Source organism: Alligator sinensis, unplaced genomic scaffold (genome assembly GCF_000455745.1).
Source record: "Alligator sinensis unplaced genomic scaffold, ASM45574v1 scaffold125_1, whole genome shotgun sequence".
Classification (NCBI taxonomy): Eukaryota; Metazoa; Chordata; order Crocodylia; family Alligatoridae; genus Alligator; species Alligator sinensis.
In genome coordinates this window covers 452962-477070 of record NW_005841893.1, presented here as the reverse complement: position 1 = coordinate 477070, position 24109 = coordinate 452962, and the positions used below count along the sequence as shown (strand labels likewise).

Below are 24109 nucleotides of genomic sequence, written 5' to 3'. Positions count from 1 at the left end.
ATATATATATATATTGGGCATTGAGATTTGTATTTTGATTTGGGAATATATTAAAATACCTTTTCTAGTTAAAAATTACATTACTCCAGGCAGTTTTACCACTTTTAGATATTTATCTAAGGAACAATATTTATTGATTTTTTCTAGTATGTTTTAAGTTTTACTTCCTCAGAATACTTGTGAAGTTCTGAAAGCTCTAAATAGAAATTTATAAAATAAGGATGACTATTCAAAATGCTTAAAATAAATGCTGTCTTAACCCAGAGTTAGGATTCTGCACCACGGTTTCATCAAGTCACACAGTTCTATGATTCCTTCCCTTTGTCAAGGACAACTTTAGATTATTAAAAGTGGCTGACAGTACTATGCTCCATATAAAGAAGTCTATCATGCTTATCCTGAATAGCGTGTATTATTTTTAAATTATTATCCAGAAACTAGAGATAATGACAACAAGCATACTTGCTGCCTAAATTGCTTGGTATCTGCTTATAAGTTTGCGCAAAAGGAACCAAACACGGGAATATAAAATATATAGAGGCTTCTAACTTTACATTTAATTTTTACCAGTGTTACAGTAATATATACAACAAGATATTAGTTTGTTCCATTCCGTGGACATGATTTTTGAATTAGGGATCATTTCATGAACATGGATCATTCATGTTCCATGAACAAAATGGTAATGCTCCAAATTTTAGATAATCAGGTTACTACCAGGCTTTTGCCACTGTGACCAGAATATGCATGTGTGAGAAAAGAAGAAAGATCTCCCTATCCTTAATATGTGCAAGTTAAACTAGTTTTCAAAAGTGGACAGCATTGAAAAATCATCAGAATATTGTGAGTGTATGGAAATAGTTTATTCCTCTAAAGGAAGGCTGCCATTCATTCCTGGGATGGAGCATATGGTCTTTTAATAAACTTCTTATCCATAAATTGGAAGCAACGGCCTCATACATTGTTGCTGCTTCCATCTCTTGATATCTCCTTATATGGTCATTGCCACAAATGGAGGATACCATTTTGTTGCATGTGAAGGCCGTGTGTGGACAAACCCTGTCTGACTGGCTTGCTGCAATCAGCAGCTCCTCTGTAAAAAGGCTCACAATGCTGGCTTGACTCAGAAGCTCTGGACTTCTTACCAAAGCAGATGGCTATTCTGAACCAATGCAGTGTGCCTGGTACTGTGAGTGCGACCACTGTGAAGACTGTGTCCAGAAATGGCAGGGAAGGAACAGAATCAGGAGCCAGCAAGGATGGCAACAAAGAGTTGGCTTTGGGGCTGGAGACAGTCAGAGGCAAAAGGACAGAAATGCCTGGACAAGAAGCCTCTCTGTCTCTGGGTAGCCTCAGCTAGTCTGGCATCATTTTGCCTGCTCAGGAATGTTTGAGAGGTAAACCAGGTTCTGTTTAATGTCTGTGTCAATTGGATATTGTGTTGTGTTTTTCTCTTACCCTAAAAAGGTAGGGGAAGGCTATGAGGCTGGTAAGGGAATTCCTACGATACAGTGTCAACAATACCATTCCAGGCTTCAGATAATCGGGATGCTATCTGGCTTTTGCCATTGTGACCAGAATATGCATGTGTGAGAGAGGAGAAAGATCTCTCCATCTTTGACATGTGCAAGCTAAGCCAGTTTTCAAAGTGGAGAGCATTGGAAAATGATCAGAGTGTGAGTGTGTGTGTGTGTGTGTGTGTGTGTGTGTGTGTGGCAATAGTCTGCATACTGGAGATAGAGCACGCTGAGCAACATTGTCCTTTATTAAACTACTTATCCATAATTTGCAGGCAATGGCCGAGTACATTATGTTTGCCTCCATCTCTTGGTATGTTCTTATATGGTCATTGCCACATATGGAGCCTTTTTGTTGCATGTGAAGGCCATATATGGACAAACACTGTCTGATTGGTCTGTTGGAATCAGCAGCAGCTCTATAAAAAGTCCCACACTGCTGCCCTGACTCAGAAGCTCTGACCTCTTACTGGAGCAGTTGGCTATTCTGAACCAATGTGGTCTGCTTGGTACTGTGAGCTATACAGTTATGAAGACCTTCTCCAGAAATGGCATGGAATGGAGGTAATGGGAGTGGAACCAGGAGTTGCGGAAGATGGGAACAGAGTCGTTTGTGGGGCTGGAGACAGCAGAAGACAAAGTGAGCAGAAGGCTGGACAAGGAGCCAGAGAAGGTGCTCTTGGAGGAGTGGCAGGAAATGCTAGATGCTTCTTTCAAAGAAGCAGTGGTGCTATTGAGATGCCGGATCCTCCCCGTTTTGGAGCAGCAGTGGTGCTTTGGAAACATGGATACCCGAGTCTTGGAAGAGTCTTATCCTCTCCCCTGTGCATCCATCATCCATCTCCTCTGCAGCTGCTGCAAATCAAGGTGGAAGAAGTCATCCATGATGGCCCCTAGCGATGACCTCTCCTAATGCAAGAAACTTGCTACCATTTGAAAAAAAGATTAATTTTTTTAATGTGTTGCTTAATATTCAATAAAGAGCTAACTGTCATTACTGCTTTTCACTGTTTCTTTGTGTTTCACCTCAGTTTTGATTTATTGGTGGTGGTTTTGCTGGAAAAAGTGGCCACAGGTTTTTGTGCAGGGTTAAGGTCTATATACAGGTGTACCATGTAGCTTTTATTATCAAGTATCTGCACATACTTCATAGACATTTTTTCATAGATTTCATAGACAGTAGGGCTGGCAGGGACCTCGGAAGATCATCGAGTCCAGCCCTCTGCCCCAGGGGAGGAAGTCAGCTGGGGTCATAGTATCCCAGCAAGATAAACATCCAAATGTCTCTTGAAGGCTTTCAAAGTAGGTGCTTGAACCGCCTCCAATGGCAGGCTATTCCAGACCTTGGGGACTCAGAAAGTAAAGAAGTTCTTTCTTATGTCCAGCCTGAAATGGTCCTGGAGGAGTTTATAACCATTTGACTTTGTCATCTGTTGGAGTGCTCTGGTGAACAAACATTCCCCCAGATCCTGGTGAACACCCCTTATAAAGTTATAGGTGGCCATCAGATCACCCCGAGACTGTGCTTTTCCAGGCTGAAGAGTCCCATAGCTCTCACAGCTCTCACAGCTTATCACACACAACTTATATTTATGGTTGTTTCAGAGGGGACGTTATATCAACCTATTATTGGGAAAACAGGGTTTTTTATGAAAGAAGCAAGGAAGCCATTTTTATTTCCAGTCCTTGAATTTTCTAATATCTTTGCATATGTCAACTATGTTGAGGTAGTAGAAGCTGTTTCTTACTATTCCTCATTCATACAGTTAGATGAACACCTCTGAAGTCATGAGGTTACATTCAGCCCTTCATCCCCACTCACAGATTACTCTCCAGTAGGAATGATTTATATGCAGAAATACTTAACTTTTTTTTTTCTTCTGATAAGGTTATAATTATACATTATTAATACTGAGATCATCACACAACAGGAGGCTGGGGCAAGATTATGACATATCATGGGGTACCCTGCAGCTCTGATTTTAAATTCTCCATTTGACAACTACCTTTCCCATAGTTTTTAATCTTGTCATACTTCGTATTGTATTTAGGGTTGTCTTTGATAACATGACATACTTCATTCCTTAATCACACTCAAAACCTCTCATATTTGAGTTGAGGTAATCTAACTTTCTGTTCAAATGAAAATTCCTTCTCTTCTAGGCTAAAAAGCAGTCTAGCATTGCTAAAGAACTCATGGCTTTTACACTGCCAAGCCTAAAAAGGTCATATGGGGCGCATCCACACATGCAGGTACATGTACTTGCAGCAGCTCAAATAGAAGTGGTACAAACTTGAGCTGGAGCTTTTTGCCTCAGCGCATGTGTTTGGACATGCACTTTGGTGTGGGGCAAATTATGCCACTTGAGCCAAAATAACCCTCCCTATCTTCTCCCAGATCTGCAGCCCTGAGAGTTCCCTGCACCCTCTACCCACTGCAGCAGTCTGGCAGTGGGGGTTGCTGCCTGGCTGTGACCTGCTGTGCACCTACCAGACCCAGATGGGGACTTCACAGCCAGTAGAGGCATCTGCACCTCTGGTCCAGCTGCTAGTGGGCTGTGGCTGCAGGGTTGGCCTTTGTGCAGTAATACTGCCATGTGTGCCCCTGCCCAGACATCCAGGAAGCAGTCATCCAGAAGATGTTCCCAGTGTGGTGGCCTGCTTTGAACTGTCAAAGCATGTTCTCTTGGCACCAATTGGCCAGGAGGTCAGCTACCTCCAGCTGGGTCCAAAGTGCCAGCTCTGAGCAGGCTCCTCTGCCTGGGTCCTGCCACTTGCCTCCCTAGCAGAAATCATGGTGTTCCCTACTTGAAAACTGAACAATCCCTGATAAAAAAAAAAAAATCCCAAAGTCATTCTGTAAAATACCCCCAAATCCATGTTCCTCCACAATTAAAACAAAAGACCACTATATATATATATATATATATATATATATATACACACAGAGAGAGAGAGATAGAGAGAGAGTAAGGGAGACAGAGAGTAAGGGAGACAGAGACTCAGCGATCAGTTGTGCAATGTTTTATTGATATATCTACAGTGTTAAAGCAATTTGGAAGCCTACCAGTGTCTTTTTCATCATAATAAAGTCAATTCTAAATACCTATATGTTTTGCTGCCCCCAACAGGGGCTAGCACCTCCCCTGCAGGGCCCACATGCCCCACCCCCACTTGCTCCCCCAGCCCCCTGGATTGCTGCCCCACGTGGCCCCATCGGCCTCCCCCTCCTGGCCCAATTCCCCATTTGTACCCCCCAGCCCCTATTGGCAGCCCCCCCCCGCACCCCAGCATCCTGGCAATCTGATGAGCAGCAATTCAAGGGTAGTCTTTTTTTGGGTGTGGGGGGGCACTTAAAAGAGAAAAGGAGGTTATGGTTTGATAGGGAATTTGTATTGCTACTTGAAGAACAAGCACAAGGTACATAGAGATTGATGTCATATATCTTGACTTTAAAAAAGTCTTCAATCTGGTATCCCATGATCACCTCTTGACAAAACTGGCTAACTGTGGCCTCAGCTGCATCACGATCTGCTGGCTGGGGAATTGGCTCTGCGGTAGGACTCAGAGGGTGGTGGTTGACAGAAGTCAATTGTCGTGGTGCGCTGTGACCAGTGGGGTCCCTCAAGGCTCTATTCTAGGCCCTACACTATTTAACATCTTCATTAATGACATAGACATTGGTGTCAGAAGTGGACTGGCCAAGTTCGCCGATGACACCAAACTCTGGGGAAAAGCATCCACACCTGAGGACAGAAGGGTGATCTAGGTAGACCTTGACAGGCTCAGCAAATGGGCGGACGAGAACCTGATGGTGTTTAACACCGAAAAATGCAAGGTTCCCCACCTTGGGAGGAAAAACCTGCAGCATGCTTATAGGCTCGGCAGTGCTATGCTGTTTGCACTATGGACGAAAGGGACTTAGGTGGTCATGACTGACCACGAAATGAACATGAGCCTTCAATGTGATGCTGTGGTTAGTAAAGTGAGCAAAACACTGGCTTGCAACCATAGATGCTTCTCAAGCAAATCCTGGGACGTCATTCTCCCCTTGTACTTGGCCTTGGTGAGGCCACATCTGGAGTACTGCATCCAGTTTGGGGCTCCACAATTAAAAAAGGATGTGGAGAAGCTTGAGAGAGTGCAGAGGAGAGCCACGTGCATGATCAGAGGTCAGGAAAACAGACCTTATGATGAGAGACTGAGAGCCATGAGACTCTTCAGCCTGGAAAAGCGCAGGCTCAGGAATCACCTAATCTTCCTACTTATTTTCTTGTCCTACCTTTCCCCCTGTTGGCAGTTGTGTTTTCTTGTTTTATCTTGGCAGATATATATCATATGATCTTCTCTGCAGAAATTATTCACTGTCTTAAGGGGTCCCAGTCTTGATGGAGGTGTTGGGGTGCTATCCTGTTGCTATGATTCCATTGAAAGGGTAAAAGAATCCTCAGGATGTCCAGAGCTGTGATGTTCAGTTGGCTGGCCTCTCTGTTACCTTGTTGTGCATTAGGTTAGATTTTCACAGCCCTTTCTTCTGCTAGCCTTGCCCTGTCTGCCTTGCTTTTTTTAATGTCAGAGGAATTGGGAAGCAGTATCATAGATAGGCTTAAAATTCAAGAGTGCTTGCCTCCCAGTCATGTATTCTGACCATTGTTTCGGTAATCTGTTACCATTTCATGAACTTCGTCGTAGATGCTTTGTGTCATGGATGCTTGCGTTAACGGTGGGCCAGATCTTTAGCTGGGTTAGCTTGTCAAACCTCCAATGACTTCTTGAGTGAGGCTGTACAAGATTACACAAGATGAGGGTTTGGTTCAGCATATTTCAGCAATTGAATGTTAATGTAGTTTCTGTAGCAGGAAATTAAAAAAATAGAATTATTTGTTGGTTGGTGGAAGTCCAGTATAACATTGCATGTAAGAAACTACTTGCAGATCTGCAGTGAAAGTCATGTTTACCTATGTAGCCTATTTCCCTTTGCCTCATGTTTGTAATCTTGTAGATCTTCCAGCCAAAAAGCATATTTTCATTTTGTGTGCCTATGTGAAGATTCCCGACTCATCTAGCAGCTAGATTCATGACTCATTTAGCAGCTCTCAAGTACAGAGGAATTTAAGTATTGATCTAGGCCATTAAAAATATCATAATTCTATTATTTTATAAGCAGTGACTGCACATGAGGACAACATAATAAATTCTTAAATGTATTCTGGTTCATAAAATTCACTAGCTTATTGCTCTGTTCAGGATGACTGTTAGCTATTACAATCACTCCAGTGGAAATGTGAGGAACTGTACATGATTACCAGTGCATTCACAACATGAAATTTCTTTTTCATATACCCCTGCATCAAATCCCATGATGCGCTAAGTTTTCCCAAATTCTTGTACCATCCTTTATTCTTTGTCCATTATTAGGTGCCATCTTCAATGAGTGATGCTATCTGAATCGCTGACTATTGCTATCAAGATAATGCTTCAGGAGACAGTCTGTTTTAATGGGACAACATACTTTAAACCTCTAAAGTGTGAGAACATAATTACTTGCTAGGTTTCCAGAACTCACTGAGAATTCACTGAGAATATGACTAATGTTAACAGCTTTCTTTATTTTATAAAGAAGCCTTCTTTATTTTATATATCTGTGGAAAGTGAAGCTTCAGTAATGACTCATTGAGCAATGAGGCAGAAATCTGAGATATTGTAATGTGATGCAGAAAAGGTCATACACTCACTTTCATAACAAGATCATTCATTCATTCATTAAAAATTAAGTACATATGGGAATACATGGTACATTTCAGGTTGCAAGCATTGGGTGGAAACTTTGATTTTCAGAATTTCTTCTGTCCTGGTGATAACAACTCCAGTAAATTCAACTCTATTTCATGGTATTTCAGCTCATCAGTTGTTATTAAAGTTAAGTAAATACCTGAGAAACACAAAGTAAAATTTCAGGGCTATGACAGTATCTCCATCAAGTGAAGACATGATATTTTATGATTTACTTTTAAAGTAACTTTATTAAATTTACAAGGCAGAGTTGAAATTCTGCAATACTTCTCTACTTTTAGTTAAAGTCTGGTGAATTTTTTACTTGGTGCAATTAATTTTTTGATATTTCTCTTGGTGCATTCTGTTTTTTTGGCAGCAAAACCAATGGAGATTTCAGTCTGCTGCTGAAGTAAAGCTTCTAATTTGGGGAGTATTGGGAATACATTTTTGTCTTTACAGAGGTGCTCCATTTTTGGAATGATACCACAAATAGAGCTGAAGACTAGTTGTTCAAAAAGGAATCGTGGTATTTTTCAGATTGGACTAATAGACCAAATGAGAATAATTGACATCTAAGAACTCGGATACCTTGATTTTACTCCAAACAAGGCAGACTTGAACCTAATCAGTTAGGAAGTTTCTAGACAGGCCACTGTCACCAATGGCTGGGAGGTTTGAGAGCTTCTTATAATTATATTGAGCCATCTGGTCTCTTATTTCCTTATAGAATGATAACTCAAATGATGTTTTTATGCCCTTAAAGCAAATCAATGGATATTATAATCCCAGATTAGTAACATAAATTGGATTTTGATATATTTCTCTCCTTTTTTTTTTTTAAATGTAGGTATTTATGAGCCGCCATTTCTTGTACTACTGCAGTGAACCTACCCTGGATGTGAAGATTGCTTTTTGTCAGGTGTGTGTTCCTTACAGGTAAAACAAGGTACAGTATATAATCATATTTCCATTTTTGCCATCCATCTTATCAGAAGAATGAACAGTGAAAATGAACTCAGTGCAGGTTACTGAATTGTGAGAATTAAAACTTTAGAAAAACCAATAGGAAAACTAGGGCAATGCATCTTAGTTTGATGTTAATCATTTTTGTGCTTGTGCTTTGAAATAGTGCTACTGAATATTTTTTTTTGAAAAATGTTTGCATTTTTTGCACAAAAATGGGGCTAAAATGACAAAATTAGTTTTAATTCACTGAAGTTTAAATCAAAATAGAATATTATTCAGAAATAAGTGTTCTCAGACTTGTAATGAAATATATGGATTAAAACTGACTTCCTTGTTTTGGTTTCTGTGTAGACAAGTAACACATAACCTAAACACTTTTTGCTGTCATTATATATTTGCTTAGAGCCAAATTTGTGTGAATGAGCTGTTCAGTATAATATATATTAGTGAAATTCTACTGTTTTGAGGCTGCATGTTGCTAAATATGTACTTTTAAAATTGCCCTTATAATTGGTTAGTCCATGGTACCTTAAACTCCACAGGACTGAAACTAAACCCAGCAAACTACCATAAATGGAGGGGGAAAAAAGTGAGATTAGGTTATCCAATTATTGGTCCCATTGGTTAGGTTAGAATGATTTGAATGCATTATTTAGATGAGAATGGTTTTACCTATTCACTTCTGTAAAGTGACTAGCTCACTAGTCTCACATGTCTCGCTGACATGCATTTCACCACCTATACAATTGCACGTAGTGCACCACAGTTCGCTTCAGTTCACATGTGGAGCAGACTCAATTAATCGAGTCTGCTCCAAAGCAGTGGAACTCTGGTGTGTTATGAAACAGAAAAGTATGTGTATAAATGCCCTAGGAGTTCTTGACAGGGGGGCATTACCTGTCCATGCCTGTAGTGCTTCAAAGCACTGTGGCATTTGTAGCAGTTAAAAGCATTACATTTGTTCATGGCTTTTCTCTATTATTTGTCTACACATGCACATACACCCCTCCTCCCCAATTTCTCCTTGACTGCTCTTGATAACAAGCAACATGTTTAAGCTCATCCAGAGACATATTGTCACTTTGCGAACAACATAGAAAGATGGTACTGATACTAATATTTAGCTTTGAATCCTAACCTCAGGAAGACTTTCTGTCTGTAACTCCCTTGTAGATGAGTCAGAATTGTTCCAGCTAAAGAAAATAACTTTTTAACGTTGTAGCAGGAGGTGGTACTCCTCTAACTGGGAAAACACTGTGAGACAAAGCTGAGTTGAGGCAATGTAAGCTGGTGCTGGGCTGCAGACACATCTGTAACAGGGAGTCAGAGGCTTCTCTCGCTTTAAGGGAAGCTGCAGTGGGTTAAACTGGCTGTGGGAGGAGGGGGCTTCAGTTAGGAATCACACTAGCTGCTGGAGAGCTAGCTGTCAGAAAGCAGCAAACCAGTGACAACAAGGTAGAAGTTACCACTTAGGGAGAGACTGCCCTGGAGCTAGTTGCTCCAGAGTAAGCAGCTAATGGGCAGATATTTAGGTAGCATAGGAGTAGAAGCTGCAAGCAGCTGAGAGAAGCTGCTGTAGAGAAGGGCAAAAATGGAAACCCTGGCGGGTGGCTAGAGAACTACCTGACAGGAAGGGGTGGGGCTTTGGAGGCACATAAGGCCAGTGCCTGAGACCAGGTGGTCAGTCTTTCCCTGCAGACAGCAGGGAGAGGAGCTCTTCAGCAAGATGACTTCACAAGAAGGATTGACTGGCACCTAAGCTGCCCCTGCAAGCTGCAAGTGAATTACCAAAGGGGTCTGTGGCAGGGCACTGTTTGTACCTGCCACTTTAAGATCAGAGCCAAACAGACAGCAGGTGCTTGATTGTGACAGCCATTTTAGACCCCTGGTTGCCTATATAAACCTTTCAGTTCCCTTCTGGTAGGACAGGTAGCAACATTGCCTGGCTGTAAGGCTTCTTGGAACACTCTGGAGGTAAGGGAGGAGCTGTAGGGGATGGCTAGGACACTCCTGGTCCCGGGCATGACCTAAAACTTCACCCTGCTGGGATTTGGTGGCCTGGTGGGGCTCTCAGTGGTGCGGGAGACCCCAGGAAATGCCAGGCCACTTACCACCCCGGTGAAAAGTGGGTCGGGGTGCCTTAACCGCAGCTCCCACAACTGGGTGGGTTGCCTGCTAATAGGGCCAGAAGGCAGACCCCAGAGATAGAGTGGGGCTAGAGACTCAGACCTGATCGAGAGAGTACCCTTGACTGGTTAATGCTGGGGCCAGGACCATAATGGTCAAAAGGGCCAGGGGCCCACCACAAAGGATGCCCAGAGCTAAGAGGGCCTGGAGTTTCTGACTGGCCTTGGAGGTGAGGCCAGGGCCTGTATGGCCAAAGGTCCTGGGGGGACCACACCCAAGAGGGGAAAATAGTTTCAGGGAGCTAGATAGCCTGAATGAAGGTGGGGTAGGCTGCCTTAATGGAGGGATCTCGAAGGGGTCTTGATAGGAGGATTCTGGGGCCCAGTGTGGGGCCAGTGAGTGTAGCAGCTGGATGTCATCTGCAAGGCATGGGCTGCAGTGTAGGGGAGGTATGGAGCCACAGATAGTGCCCCCTGGCATCGGGGCAAGAAAATGGGCAGCCTCCTGCCTAATTAAGATTCTTAATTAATTAAGAACAAGGCATAGCAGGTGAGAAGGTAGGCAGTTGGCCCAGAAGCAGGTGGGCAGGGCCATTGGTAGATGGGCCCCGAAAAGGCCCCCCCTTTTACAGGGACTTGTAGCTTGCAGGGAAGTTATGACCTAGTGTGGGGAGAGTTTTTGTTATACAGCCAGTGGGCTTATGTATATGTTCTGATTAAGCAGCAGAGGACCAGATTGCACCTACGGGGGAGGTAGGGAGGTGCCTGGAGAAATAGACAGCTTAGCTGGGGGTCAGAGACCTAGAGGACTGAAGCTGGTGTGATGCACTAGGCCAAGGCTGGGAGGCCTAAGGCCAGGGTCAGGCAGCCTAGCCTAGGTCTAGGGATCCAGAGGACCATGGGCTGTTACAGGCTGAAGCTAGCAGAGCCAAGGCCAATGGGAGTAGTTCAGCTTGGGGTCAGGGACCCCAAGTACAAAGACTAGTGCAGTGAAAGCAGCCCAGCCTGGGCCAGGGACCCAGAAGGCTGAGAGCTGGGATAGGGCTACTGCAGTCATGTGAGGGCCAGAGGCCCATAGGGTGGAGAGCCAAGGCCAGAGCAGGCTTAAGCCAGGAGGGCCAAACCTGTGGAGGGATTAGGTCCAGGGGCACTCTCTCACAGAAAATAGAGAACCTTGCTAGGGCCAGGGGCCTGGCAGGTTGACTGGAGTGTGACAGATGGGCCAGAGGGCCACAAATATCCCTTAAAGCAACTGGTGCCCTGAGGCACTGACAGGCCCAGAGGGGTCCCCACTTAGGGCTTGAAGGGAAGGATTGGTGTCAGCTGGGTATAGGGGGGATCCACTGGCCAAAAACAAGCTAGAGCTTGCTCTGGGACCCTGGGAAAGCCTCTCTCTTACAATAATATAATTCTATCCAGGTATGACAGGCAGGAGGAAAAAGGGAGGGTACCCAGAAGAACCAAAATGGGGCAGGAGCTGTATGGCCATTAGGGGGTGTCCTGGCCACTGCTGGGGCCCAGTCCTATCATACCATCCCTATTAGAGGCTACAAGCATCTGATGAGTAGGGATCCTGGTTTTCTCTGATTAAAAAAAAAAAATCCCAAATGTTCTGACGTATATATATATATATATATGTATTTGTGTGTGCATACTACATACTACAGATAGATAAATAGTAGTGTTTAATTTTAAACATGGTAAAATGGGGATTTAGGGTTATTTTTTACATCCAAAAATGTAGTATTTTTTTTTTTATCAGAGAAAATTGGGATCCCTGCAGATGAGTGACACCTGTGTTACCCTGACCAGCCAGGGTCAAGTGACTAACAAGGTGAATGGCCAGTGGGTATAAAGACTGGTCTGAGACAGAGAGCAGGAGATGGAAGAAGGAGAATCCTATATTGTGCTGCAAGGCTGATCTGATGTGCTGTAATTACAGTGTGTCGGAGCAGACTTGATTAATCAAATTTGCTAGAGCATGGTAATTACCGCACTCCAGCCAGTCTCTACCTCTCATGTATCAGTGTCCACGCTCTTCAAAATGGCTGCAGGGGTGTATAGACTAAAGCTTGTCGAATAAGCTTTAGTTCAAGCACCCCCACTGCCATTTTGAAGCTTGGGGACACTGATATACAAGATGCTGCAGCGCTTTAATTAGGGAGGCTCTCGGAGCCATTCTAATTAAAGTGCCACCCCCAAAGCATGTGTAAAAGTTTTCAGTAAGCCCAGTTTCCTCAGACTGTCCTCATAAGTCATGTGCCCTAATCATTTTTGTTGCCCTCCACTAAACTCTCTTCAATTTGTCCACATCCTTTTTGTAGTTGAGGGCCCAAAACTGGACATAGTTCTCCAGATGTGGCCTCACCAGTGCTGAATAGGGGGGAATAATCATGTCTCTTGATCTGCTGGCAATACTCCTACTAATGCAGTGCAGTACGTAATTAGTCTTCTTGACAACCAGGGCGCACAGTTGGTTCATATTCATCTTACTGTCCACTGTAAACCTCAAGTTGTTTTCTGCAGAGATTCTGTCATAGTTTCATAGTTGTTAGGGGCCTAAAGGGACCTTACATATCATCGGGTCCAACCCCCTGCATGTGGGCAGGAAAGACTGCTGGGATCAAATGATCCCAGCAAGATGGGCATCAAGACATTTTTCTAAGATTGCCAGAGTGAATGACTATCACTTCTGGGGGAACCTGCTCCAAACCCTTGGCACTTGACTTGTAAAGAAGTTTTTCCTTATGTCTAGCCTGAAGCAATCTTCAATCAGCTTGTGCCCTTTATTTCTTGCCCTCCCCTGGGGGGCCTAGGTGAATAGATGCTCCCCCAAACCCCGATGTGTGCCCCTGATATGCTTGTAGGCTGCAAGCAACTTATTAGCCAGTAAGCAACTTATTAGCCAGTTGGTCCCCAGCCTGTACCAGTGCATGGATTTGTTCCATCCTAAATGCAGGGCTTTGCACTTATCCTTATTGAACCTCATGAGATTTCTGTTACTCCAATCCTCCATTTTGTTGAGGTCTTTTTGAATCCTAGCCCTACCCTCCAGCATATCTACTACTCTGCTCAGGTTGGTGTCATCTGCAAACTTACTGAGAATGCACCCCATCCCATCTTCCAGGTCTGCATGGATTTGTTCCATCCTAAATGCAGGGCTTTGCACTTATCCTTATTGAACCTCATGAGATTTCTGTTACTCCAATCCTCCATTTTGTTGAGGTCTTTTTGAATCCTAGCCCTACCCTCCAGCATATCTACTACTCTGCTCAGGTTGGTGTCATCTGCAAACTTACTGAGAATGCACCCCATCCCATCTTCCAGGTCGTTGGTGAAGATATTGAACAAAACTGGCCCCAGGCCTGACCTCCTGGGGCCCTCCACTTGATACTGACTGCCAACTAGACATCAAACTATTGACTACTACCCCCTGAGCCTGATGATCCAGCCAGTTTTCTATCCACCTTACAGTCCATTCATTCAACTCATACTTCCTAAGCTTGCTTGTGAGAATGTTGTGGGAGACTATATCAAAAGCCTTGCTAAAGTCAAGGTATATCACACCCAGTGGTCTCCCCACATCCACAGAGCCAGTCATCTCATCATAGAATGCAATCAAGTTGGTCAGGCATGACTTGCCTTTGGTGAATCTATGCTGACTGTTCCTAATCACCTTCTTCTACTCCAAATGCTTAGAAATGGATTACTTGGGGATCTGCTCCATGATTTCTCTAGGACTGAGATGAGTTTCACCATTCTGTAGTTCTCTGGATCCTCCTTTTTCCATTTCTTAAATATGGGAACTGTTTGTCCTGTTCAAGTCATCCAGGACCTCCCCTGACTGCCATGAGTTTTCAAAGATGACGGCCAGCAGCTCTGCAATCATGTTGGCCAACTCCCTCAGAACCCTCAGGTACATCATATCCAGCCTCTTGGATTTGTACACATCCAGCTTTTCTAAATAGTTCCTAACCTGTTCTTTCACTGCTATTGTCTGCTTACCTCCTCCCCAAATTGTGCTGCCAGGTGCAGTCATCTGGGAGCTGACCTTGCCTCTGAAGGCTGAGGTGAAAAAGGCATTGAGTACTTCAGCCTTTTTAATAGATTCATAGATTGTTAGGGGCTAGAAGGGACCTTGCACATCATCAGGTCCACCCCCGCCCCCCCACTCTAGGCAGGAAGATGACTGGGTTCAAGTGACCCCAGCAAGGTGACCATCCAGTCTCCTCTTGAAAACCTCCAGTGTAGGGGACTGCACCACCTCTGGAGGGAGTTTATTCCACAGTCTGTACACCCTGACTGTGAAGGAATTTTTCCTGGTATTAAACCTGAAGTGGCATTCCAGGAGTTTATATCTATTGGTCCTGGTCTTCCCCAGGAGTGCCCTATCGAACAGCTGTTCATCGAGCTCCTGATGCACTCCTTTGATATAATGCTAAGCTGCTATCAAGTCTCCTCTCAACCTTCTCTTCTTTAGGCTAAAGAGGACCAGGTCTCTCAGCCTTTCCTTGTATGGCTTGCCTTGCAAGTCCCTGATCATATGGGTGGCTCTTCTCTGGACCATTTCAAGTTTTTCCTCATCCTTATTGAAGTGCAGCACCCAGAACTGCATGCAGTACTCCAACTGTGGCCTCACCAGTGCTGAGTATAGCAGGAGTATCACTTCCTTAGATTTACATGAGATACATCAGTTGATGCATGCCAGCATGTTGTTTGTTCTGCTGGCCATCGCATTGCACTGATGGCTCATGTTAATGTGATGGTCAATCATTACCCCTAGATCCCTTTCAGCCGTGGTGCAGGTCAGGCTGTCACCTCCAAGTCTGTATGTATGTTGAGGGTTATTTGCCCCCAGATGGAGCACCTTATACGTAGAAGTGTTAAACTTCATCTGCTTCTGATCTGCCCAACTCCCTAGCCTCTCCAAGTCCGCCTATATCATCAACCTATCTTTTGGTGTGGCCACGCTGCCCCATAACTTGGTGTCATCCATGAACTTGGCCTGTGAGCTTTTCACTCACCCATCCAAATCATTGATAAAGATGTTGAAAAGCACTGGCCCGAGCACAGACCCCTGAAGGAAACCACTGGTGACTTTGCATCAAGATGACATGGATACATTCATGAGAACTCTCTGGGTCCTACCATGCAGCCAGTTTCCCAGCCATTGAACTGCCAAGAAGCTGAGCCCACAATCTTCCAGTTTTCCCACAAGGATATTGTAGGATACTAGATCTAAAGCCTTTTGGAAGTCTAGGTATATAACATCAACCTTGCCACCATGCACTTTAATAAGGATGAGGTAAAGATTGAGGATGCCACCATGCCCAGGTGGCATCCCCCATTTAGTAAAGGACCCACACTTTCCCTGATCCTCCTCTTGTTGCTGACGTACTTGTAGAAACCCTTCTTGTTACCCTTCATGTCCCTTGCTGCCTGCAACTCCAATTGTGCTTTGACCTTCCTGATTTCATCCATGCATGCCTGAGCAAATCTTGTACTCCTTTCTGGTTGTTGTATATGGATTTTTTTCCCCTCTTTTGAGAGCAGGTGGGTGAAGCTTTGTATTCTGGACTTTGTTCAGGACCCAGCAGGGAAATAAAGTTTTGTTAAGCTTTTGTCGATAACATCTGGTAGACTGGGTGCAGCTATAAGAGGAGATGAGGAGGCTGCATAGCAGAGTGCCAAGGAACTGGACTCTGCACTGATTGACCTTGGGAGGGTTTTGAGCCTGAAGCGGAGTAAAGCATACTTGCTTCAAGGCCAAGACCCCTACAAGGCAACAGAGCCAAGGAACCTGCAGGCCTAGTCCAGGGGATTAATTTTCCAGCTAGTTGAGCGAAAGGCTGTCTGGGTTTGGGGTCCAGGAGTGACTGAAACAGGACTGTGGGTGAGGGGAAAGAGACCCTGTGGCTAGAGAGGCTGATACCCAGGAAGGTGGGGTAAGACTTAGCCAGTTAATAACAGAAACTTAAGTAGGGCAAGGCTTACAGAGATGGTAATGCCTGCTTTTTATCTTGTGGGCTAAGGCAACTTCTCTGAATCATTTAAACAGCAAGGCATGGCAGAAAAATAAAAAAGGAGAGAGTGCAGGACCAGCTTCAAACCCCCAAGTCACCTGCCAGTGTCATCCTGTAACAGACACCTGTAATATTTTTTCAAAAATCACATTTCTTTTTTTAGCCAAGCCAAGCTTGTTAAAAATAGTGATTATTTTCTATTTTTTCCACAAAATACTGAGCTCCCTCCCCTGCTGTCTCTCCACTGCCACTGTGTAGACAGCACCACAGCTGGGAGGAAGAGGGCAGGGCTAGGAGAGAGAAATTGTGTCTCTGCACCTCCTTGGCTGGATCAGCTCCAAACTGAAGCTCGATCCCTCCCACCCTCCTTACCCAACAGTGAATGTTTGTTGGATTGGGTGGGTCAGTCTAACTTATGGCACTTTCTGTGAAGTGCCATGAGTTAGACTGAGGAGCTGGACATCTACCGCACCCTTCATTTTAATTAATGTTTTCAGAGAGGACCCTGTGCTGACTAAGCCAGGCTCCTGGTCAGATGTCCTCTGACAACCAAACTATGCTGACTCTCAGATCAGTGTGGGTTCCTGGGTAGTTTGTAGTATGGGGACCAGGGAGTTTCCCCATTGCCCTGTTACAGTGACACTGTAGGCCAGATCTCTATCATCTGTAAATGTAGTCATTGCTCCACTGACTTCTATGAAACTATGCTAATTTATACCAGGTAAGCATCTGAAACTACATGAAAGTGCTGAGTGGAATGTATAAGCTTTTGGAGATGAACAGCTAGGAAAGCATCCAGGATAGCTGTTATATGTATCTTTTACATCAATTATGCAGAATGGAGTAGCTAAAAGGATCAAAACTTGTAGTCTTTTAACAAGTCAAATCACTCATTAGCATGCAACTAGAACAGACTACATTAAAAACTTATTTCCATTCTGAATCTCCAGAATGGGTGCGTCCATACCAATATTGAATTGGCCTAAAAATTTGATTCAGGGTGCTTTAGGGATTTTATGGTTCAAACAAAGTGTAAACATTTTGCTTGTTACATATATTTCATGAGGATTTTATCTATGGATGATTATAGTGGGCATGCATAACTGTATATTCTGTGTATGTAAGTGATTTAAGTTTTAAGGTTATGGTGAGGAGTGTAATATATCTTACAATAAAATGCTGCCCGAACATGAATGCGGTTGACAGCACTTTTAACTCAGGACACAAACAAAACAAAACAAAAAAAACAGTCCTTAAAAAATAGGCATAGCATGTCTTAATAGTATAAATCTACATTCTCCTGGAAGCAACTCTTCTAGAATTATTGTAGGGTTCTAGTCAACAGTTCTCGACACACCATTAATGTTTGCGCTGTGGTCATCGGGAAGGCTTTGGCTTCCATGACCACAGTCTGCTCTTTGGTGAGAGAGGCAGCGAGCTGCTGGAAAGGGATGGCCTCCAACCCTCTCTGCTGGGGAGGAGGCTCTTAGCTAGACTGGCTGAACTGCTCCACCAGGCTTTAAACTAAGCCTGCCAGAGGACAGGGGGACTACTGCCACTGCTGGCCCACTGAGAAACCCTTGCAAAGCCAGCAGGTCTAAGCACTTAAGGTAGCCCACCTCTGCCCCAGCCCAGGAACAATCTGCAGGCAAGACAAGGGCCCCCAAGGGGACACTTGCCTGCCTGTATACAAATGCCAGGAGCTTGGGGAATAAACGGGAGGAACTTGTCCTCCTGATTAACACAAATAATTACAATGTCATAGGGATAACGGAGACCTAGTGGGACTCCACTCATGACTGGACCATGGGAATAGACAGCTATACCTTGTACAGAAGAGATCAAGTGGACAAAAGGGGTGCAGGTGTAGCTGTCTACGTCAAGGAGAGCTACACGTCCCTGCAAGCTGATATTGGCTACCAGGGGGGATGACTGGAGACCCTCTGGGTTAAAATCCATGGGGAACACGGCACAGGGGACACAATGGTGGGAGTCTACTACAGACCTCCCACCCAAAGTCAGGAGCTTGATCAGGAGTTTGCCAGGGAATTGGCTGAGGCTGCATGCTCCTGGTGCACGGTTGTCATGGGAGACTTCAACTACCCAGACTTCAACTACCCATCTCGTGGGAAGAGTGCTCAGCTAAATCCAAGCGGTTGCAAAGCTTCCTTTCTTGTATGGAAGACCTCTATCTGACACAAGAAGCCTACGGGCCAATGAGAAGTAAAACGCTGCTCGACCTGGTACTGGCAACTGGGGACGACCTAATCAGTGACCTAACAATTGATGGGAAGCTGGGTGACAGCGACCATGAACTGATCACCTTCACCATCTACCATAAAGCTGGCAAGTTAGTCAGCAATACAGAAGTCCTCAACTTCAGGAAAGCTGACTTTTGACATGCTCAGGAGGCTTGTTCATGAGGCCCTAAGGGACCACAACCCAAAGGGGAGGGGAGTTCAGGATGAGAGGTTGCCCCTCAAGAGAGCGATCCTTGATGCACAAGATAATGATATTCCATCTCGGAGGAAAGGCAGCAAAAGGGCACAGCAGCCTCCTTGGTTCTCCAGGGAACTAGCTACCTCCTGCAGCTAAAAAGAAAGACCTAAAAAGGATGGAGGATGGGATCCACCTCCAAGGAGGAATATTCCACACTGGTACGGACCTGCAGGGAGTGAACAAGGAAAGCCAATGCTGTGACTGAACTCCAACTAGCTACAAGTATCAAGGATAATAAAAAGTCCTTTTTTAGATATGGGGGGAGCTGGAGAAAAAGCATGGGCAACATTGGACCCCTGCTAAACCAGATGGGACAATTGACAACTGACGCTCTGGAAAAAGCCAACATACTAAATGGGTACTTTGCGTCAGTCTTCCATCAATCCAATGGAATGCCCATGCCCATTACAGGACAGGGAGGCCTGGGTGAGGGAGATTCCTTGCCCTCCATCAATGCTGACCTTGTGAAGGAACACCTTGAGAGGATGGACACCTTCAAGTGAGCCAGCCCTGACAATCTACACACCAGGGTACTCAAGGAGCTGGCTAGCATCATAGCTCAGCCTCTGGCATGGATCTTCAAGAACTCCTGGTGCTCTGGTGAAGTCCCCATGGATTGGAAGAAGGCCAATGTGGTGCCTATCTTCAAGAAAGGGAGGAAAGTGGATCCAGCAAACTACTGGCCCATCAGCCTGACCTCTATCCCAGGAAAGGTCTTAGAAAAGATTATGAAAGAGGCCATTCTTAATGGACTGGCCGATGGCAACATCCTGAGGAATAGCCAGCATGGGTTTGTTGTGGGGAGGTCTTGCCTGACCAATCTTATTTCCTTTTACGACCAGGTGACCTATCACCTGGACAAGGGAGAGGAGATTGATGTTGTATATCTTGACTTCAAAAAAGCCTTCAATCTGGTATCCCATGATCACCTCTTGGCAAAAATGGCCAACTGTGGTCTCCAGTCCACCACGATCCACTGGCTGGGGAATTGGCTCTGTGGTTGGACCCAGAGGGTGGCCACACCTGAAGACAGGAGAGCAATCCAGGCTGACCTTGACAGGCTCAGGAAATGGGCGGATGAGAACCTGATGGTGTTTAACACCAGAAAATGCAAGGTTCTCCACCTTGGGAAGAAAAACCTGCAGCATCCCTTGTAGGGTCAGCAGTGCTACGCTGGCTAGCACTACAGATGAAAGGGACTTGGGACTCATGAATGAACACAAGGTGAACATGAGCTTTCAATGTGATGCTGCAGCTAATAAAGTGAGCAAAATGCTGGCTTGCATCCATAGATGCTTCTCAGGCAAATCCCAGGATGTCATTCTCCCATTGTACTCAGCCTCGGTGAATCTGCAGCTGGAGTACTGTGTCCAGTTTTGGGCTCCACAATTCAAAAAGGATATGGAGAAGCTTGAGAGAGTCCAGAGAAGAGCCACGCGCATGATCAGAGGTCAGGAAAACAGACCTTATGACGACAGGCTGAGAGCTATGGGACTCTTCAGCCTGGAAAAGCGCAGGCTCAGGGTGATCTGATGGCCACCTATAAGTTTGTCAGGGGTGTTCACCAGGATCTGGGGGAACGTTTGTTCACCAGGGTGCCCCAAGGGATGACAAGGTTGAATGGTTATAAACTCCTGCAAGACCATATCAGGCTGGACATAAGGAAGAATTTCTTTAGTGTCCGAGCCCCCAAGTTCTGGAATAGCCTGCCATCAGAGGTGGTTGAAGCACCTACTCTGAACGCCTTCAAGAGAAAATTGGATGTTTATCTTGCTGGGATCCTGTGACCCCAGCTGACTTCCTGCCCCTGGGGCAAGGGGCTGGACTCGATGATCTTCTGAGGTCACTTTGAGCCCTAATGTCTATGAAATCTGTGAAATGTTACTGAAGACAGAGTAAAATACAATTGGTTTTGCTCACGGTTAAATTGACCTAGGACAAGTAGATTTTATTCCCAGTTTGGTAAATGCTTCTGATGTTTTTGTAAGGCTGTTCTTGTAAAGTTGTTTACAGTAATAGGTAGCATTCACAAGATTTTGTCATATCTGGCCACAGTACCACACCATATATTTTCTGAATACAATATGCAACTAAAACTCTGCCTTGTAGTGCTTAAGATATACCAAGGAATGTCTAAAGGATAACAACCTCGAAATCCATATTGTTCCTTCAGTTTAGTTTAGTTTATTTTGGCCAGAAAGAATAAGCCCACATCTTACTGAGAATTTCTAGTGTAAGCAATGGACATATTCTGGAGGAAATCATTAAAAGCTTATTGAAATAATTTTGGTCAGAGAGGTGCTAGATACTTCTCAGAAGTGACGGTATGTGATAACTGAGAATATTATAATTCAAGTATGAGCATGTCATCTTTGATGACATTGAAACTAGCAGTATGTAAAAACTTTCTGACAGAAGATGACAGGTACATTCCAATAGTATTTTGATGTGCCTGTCTGACCAGAGTTCAGATCTTTCCAAATGGAGTAACAGAAACACGTGAAATGAAATTAAACAAGCAAATTCTATCTGTTCCTTAAATATCTCTCATAGTCCAATCACTGTAAGATATCCTTGTTTAGGATTATAGATTCATCATAATCCTTAACTTCTGCTACTCCATGGTTCATAAACAGTGTTTATGGGTTCTCAGTGCAAATCTCTGGATGGTCTCTTTTTCATGGACCAATCCTAATTTTTTGTTGTGATTAAAATACAGTCCTATGACTGTATTTTTTTTCTTGCCTTTACAAATTAATTTGACAGATTTTTAAATGGATAATTTGATTTAGTGATTTTTACATATTGTTACAATCATAATTTCATTGAAGAAAGACAGACATACTTTTAGGAAAATGTTTTATATTTAGTAACATGATAATTTATATCTGGGTTGAAATAATGTCATTTATAGTATTTGGTCTTTTATTTACTATACTTTGATGCCTCAAGTGTTGTATCTATTTTACACATTGTAATTTTTGTTGCACTCAAGTCACAGAATCATGGAGAAGTAGAGCTGGAAGGCACTTCCATAGGTCACGTAGTCCAATCCCCTGCCTGAGACAGGATTATCTCTATCCAAACCACCCTATACAAATCCTATTGTCTAACCTCTTAGCAAAACTAGACAGCAACACCTGGCACAACACAAGACATAACACCTTAACCTTCCACAGGTAAAGCAGGGGGACCACAGTGGTCAACATTGTTAAAATATGCTCAAGAGGAGGGCCACACCCCCTGCTAGAGGAAGGCAACCATCTCCCCTCCCCACACTGTCCATACCAATCTGACCATAGGGTAAACTTTCTTTCTGACCTCAAATATGATAGTTGAGCTGATCCTGGGAGGAGGAATGCCAGCAGGTGCATTGGCACACGCTGTCAAAATCTCCAAACTTGGCTGCAGCCAACATCCAGTTGCCTCTGAGAGAGGCCAACCCCCCCCCCCCACAAACACCACCCACCCGACCCGTTTCCCCGGGGGGGGGCCCCCCCCCCCCCCCCCCAAACAACTGACACACGCAGTGTGGGAGGGAAGTGGGGAAGAATTCCCTCCCAGTCCCATGTGGCAACCAGCAAAGTCCAGAAGCATGAGAAATACCAGTAGTAAAATACAGGTAAATCTACACCTAGATCATTCTTGACTAGTGGCTGTCTAACCTCTTTTTGACGTCTAGCGATGAAGAATTCACAACTTTTCCTAGGCAGTCTATTCTTCTGCCTCACTGTTCCAACACTGAAGAAGGTTTTCCTGTTATCCAATCTAAACCTACTTTGCTGAAATGTCAAGTCATTGGTCTGTGCCCTACTTGCTGCAACAAGAAAGAAAAGCATCCCTCTTTATGGCAACCCTTCATGTATTTGAAGATGGCTGTCGTGTCTCCTTTTCCACAAGCTGAACATGCCTGGCTCCTTTAACCTCTTTCAGTCATGTGAATTACCTTCCAAGCCTTTTATCATTTTTGTTGCCCATTTCGGGATCATTGCTAAGTTCTCCACGTCCTTTTTAAAATGTAGAACCCAAAACTGCATGTCATACTCTAGACGAGGCCTAAACAGTGCTGAGTAGAGAGGCACTATCAGCTCCCATGTCTTGCACCTAATGCTTCTATTGATGTATCCTAGAAGCAGATTCACTTTTTTGTGCAGCTGCAGACTCATATTGAGTCTCTATGATCTCCTAAGACTCCCAGATCCTTCTCTGTAGTTCTGACATCCAGCTACGTGTCACCCATTTTGTATTTGTATTTATGATTATTCTTCCTGAGATGTAGGGCCTTGCACTTGTTGATGTTGATTGTCACCCTGTTACCTTCAGCCCAAATTTCTAGTCAGAATCCTTCTGAATTGTGCTCCCATCCTCTGTGTTCACAATTTACAAACTTGCTCAAGAAGCTTTCTATGCCAGCATCCAGATCTTTAATAAACATATTGAACAGCACTGGTCCCAGGGCAGACCGCTATGGGACTCCACTTGAAACTTTCTGCCATTCTGACATGGATCCATCTATAATTACTCTTTGCTTGCAGCTGTTGAGCCAATTATCTCTCCACCTTAGAGTAGTTTTGTCCAGCCCACGTTTCTCCAATTTGTTTAAGAACATCATGTGGTACCTTGTCAAAAGTCTTGCTGAAGTCTAAATACATTATACCCACAGCATTCTATTCATCCACCCAAGTAGTTATTTTGTCAAAGAAGGAGACCAACTTTGTTTGGCACAATTTGTTTTTAGTAAATCCAGGTTGGCTGTTGTGATCAGCTTGTCCTCCTTCAGATGGATTTCCTTAGGATATGCTGCAGTAATTTCCCAGATACTAAGATGAGGCTAACTGGTCTGTAGTTCCCCAGGTACTCCTCTTTTGCCTTCTTTAGAGGGGCACTATGATGGACCTTTTCTGATCCTCTCATACTTCTCCTGCCTCCTAAAATTTCATAAATATCATGACCAAGGCCTATGAGATCTTCTCTACCAGTTCTTGAAGTTCATTAGGCCTTGCTAAATTGAATTCATTCTGACCCATCAAAAACTTTCTGATATCTCTCTTTTTTTTTAATCTCATCCCTCAGCTTAGCCCTTTCCTTATTCAAATAATCATTATTTATTAGGTATCTGGCTGCAGGTAATTTTTGTTGTTGTTGTGATGACAGGCAAAGTAGCTGTTGAGTAGCTTTGCCTTATTTGTATCTTCTGTTAAGA

At 44.2% G+C, this 24109-nt stretch overlaps 1 protein-coding gene across 5 annotated transcripts in view; it reads left to right on the top strand.

Annotated features, from left to right (window-relative positions):
* Positions 1 to 24109, top strand: part of LOC102374542 (mitogen-activated protein kinase 10) — a 258167-nt gene that overhangs the window by 8618 nt on the left and 225440 nt on the right. For 4 of the 5 annotated variants that reach the window (XM_025197293.1, XM_025197290.1, XM_025197289.1 and 1 more), the window contains exon 2: positions 8140 to 8211. In XM_025197293.1, the coding sequence (XP_025053078.1) occupies positions 8146 to 8211 (66 nt within the window). In that variant the 5' untranslated portion in view covers positions 8140 to 8145. Of the gene's footprint in view, positions 1 to 8139; positions 8239 to 24109 lie in introns of all 5 variants that reach the window. The other variant, XM_025197291.1, reaches the window with a different exon arrangement.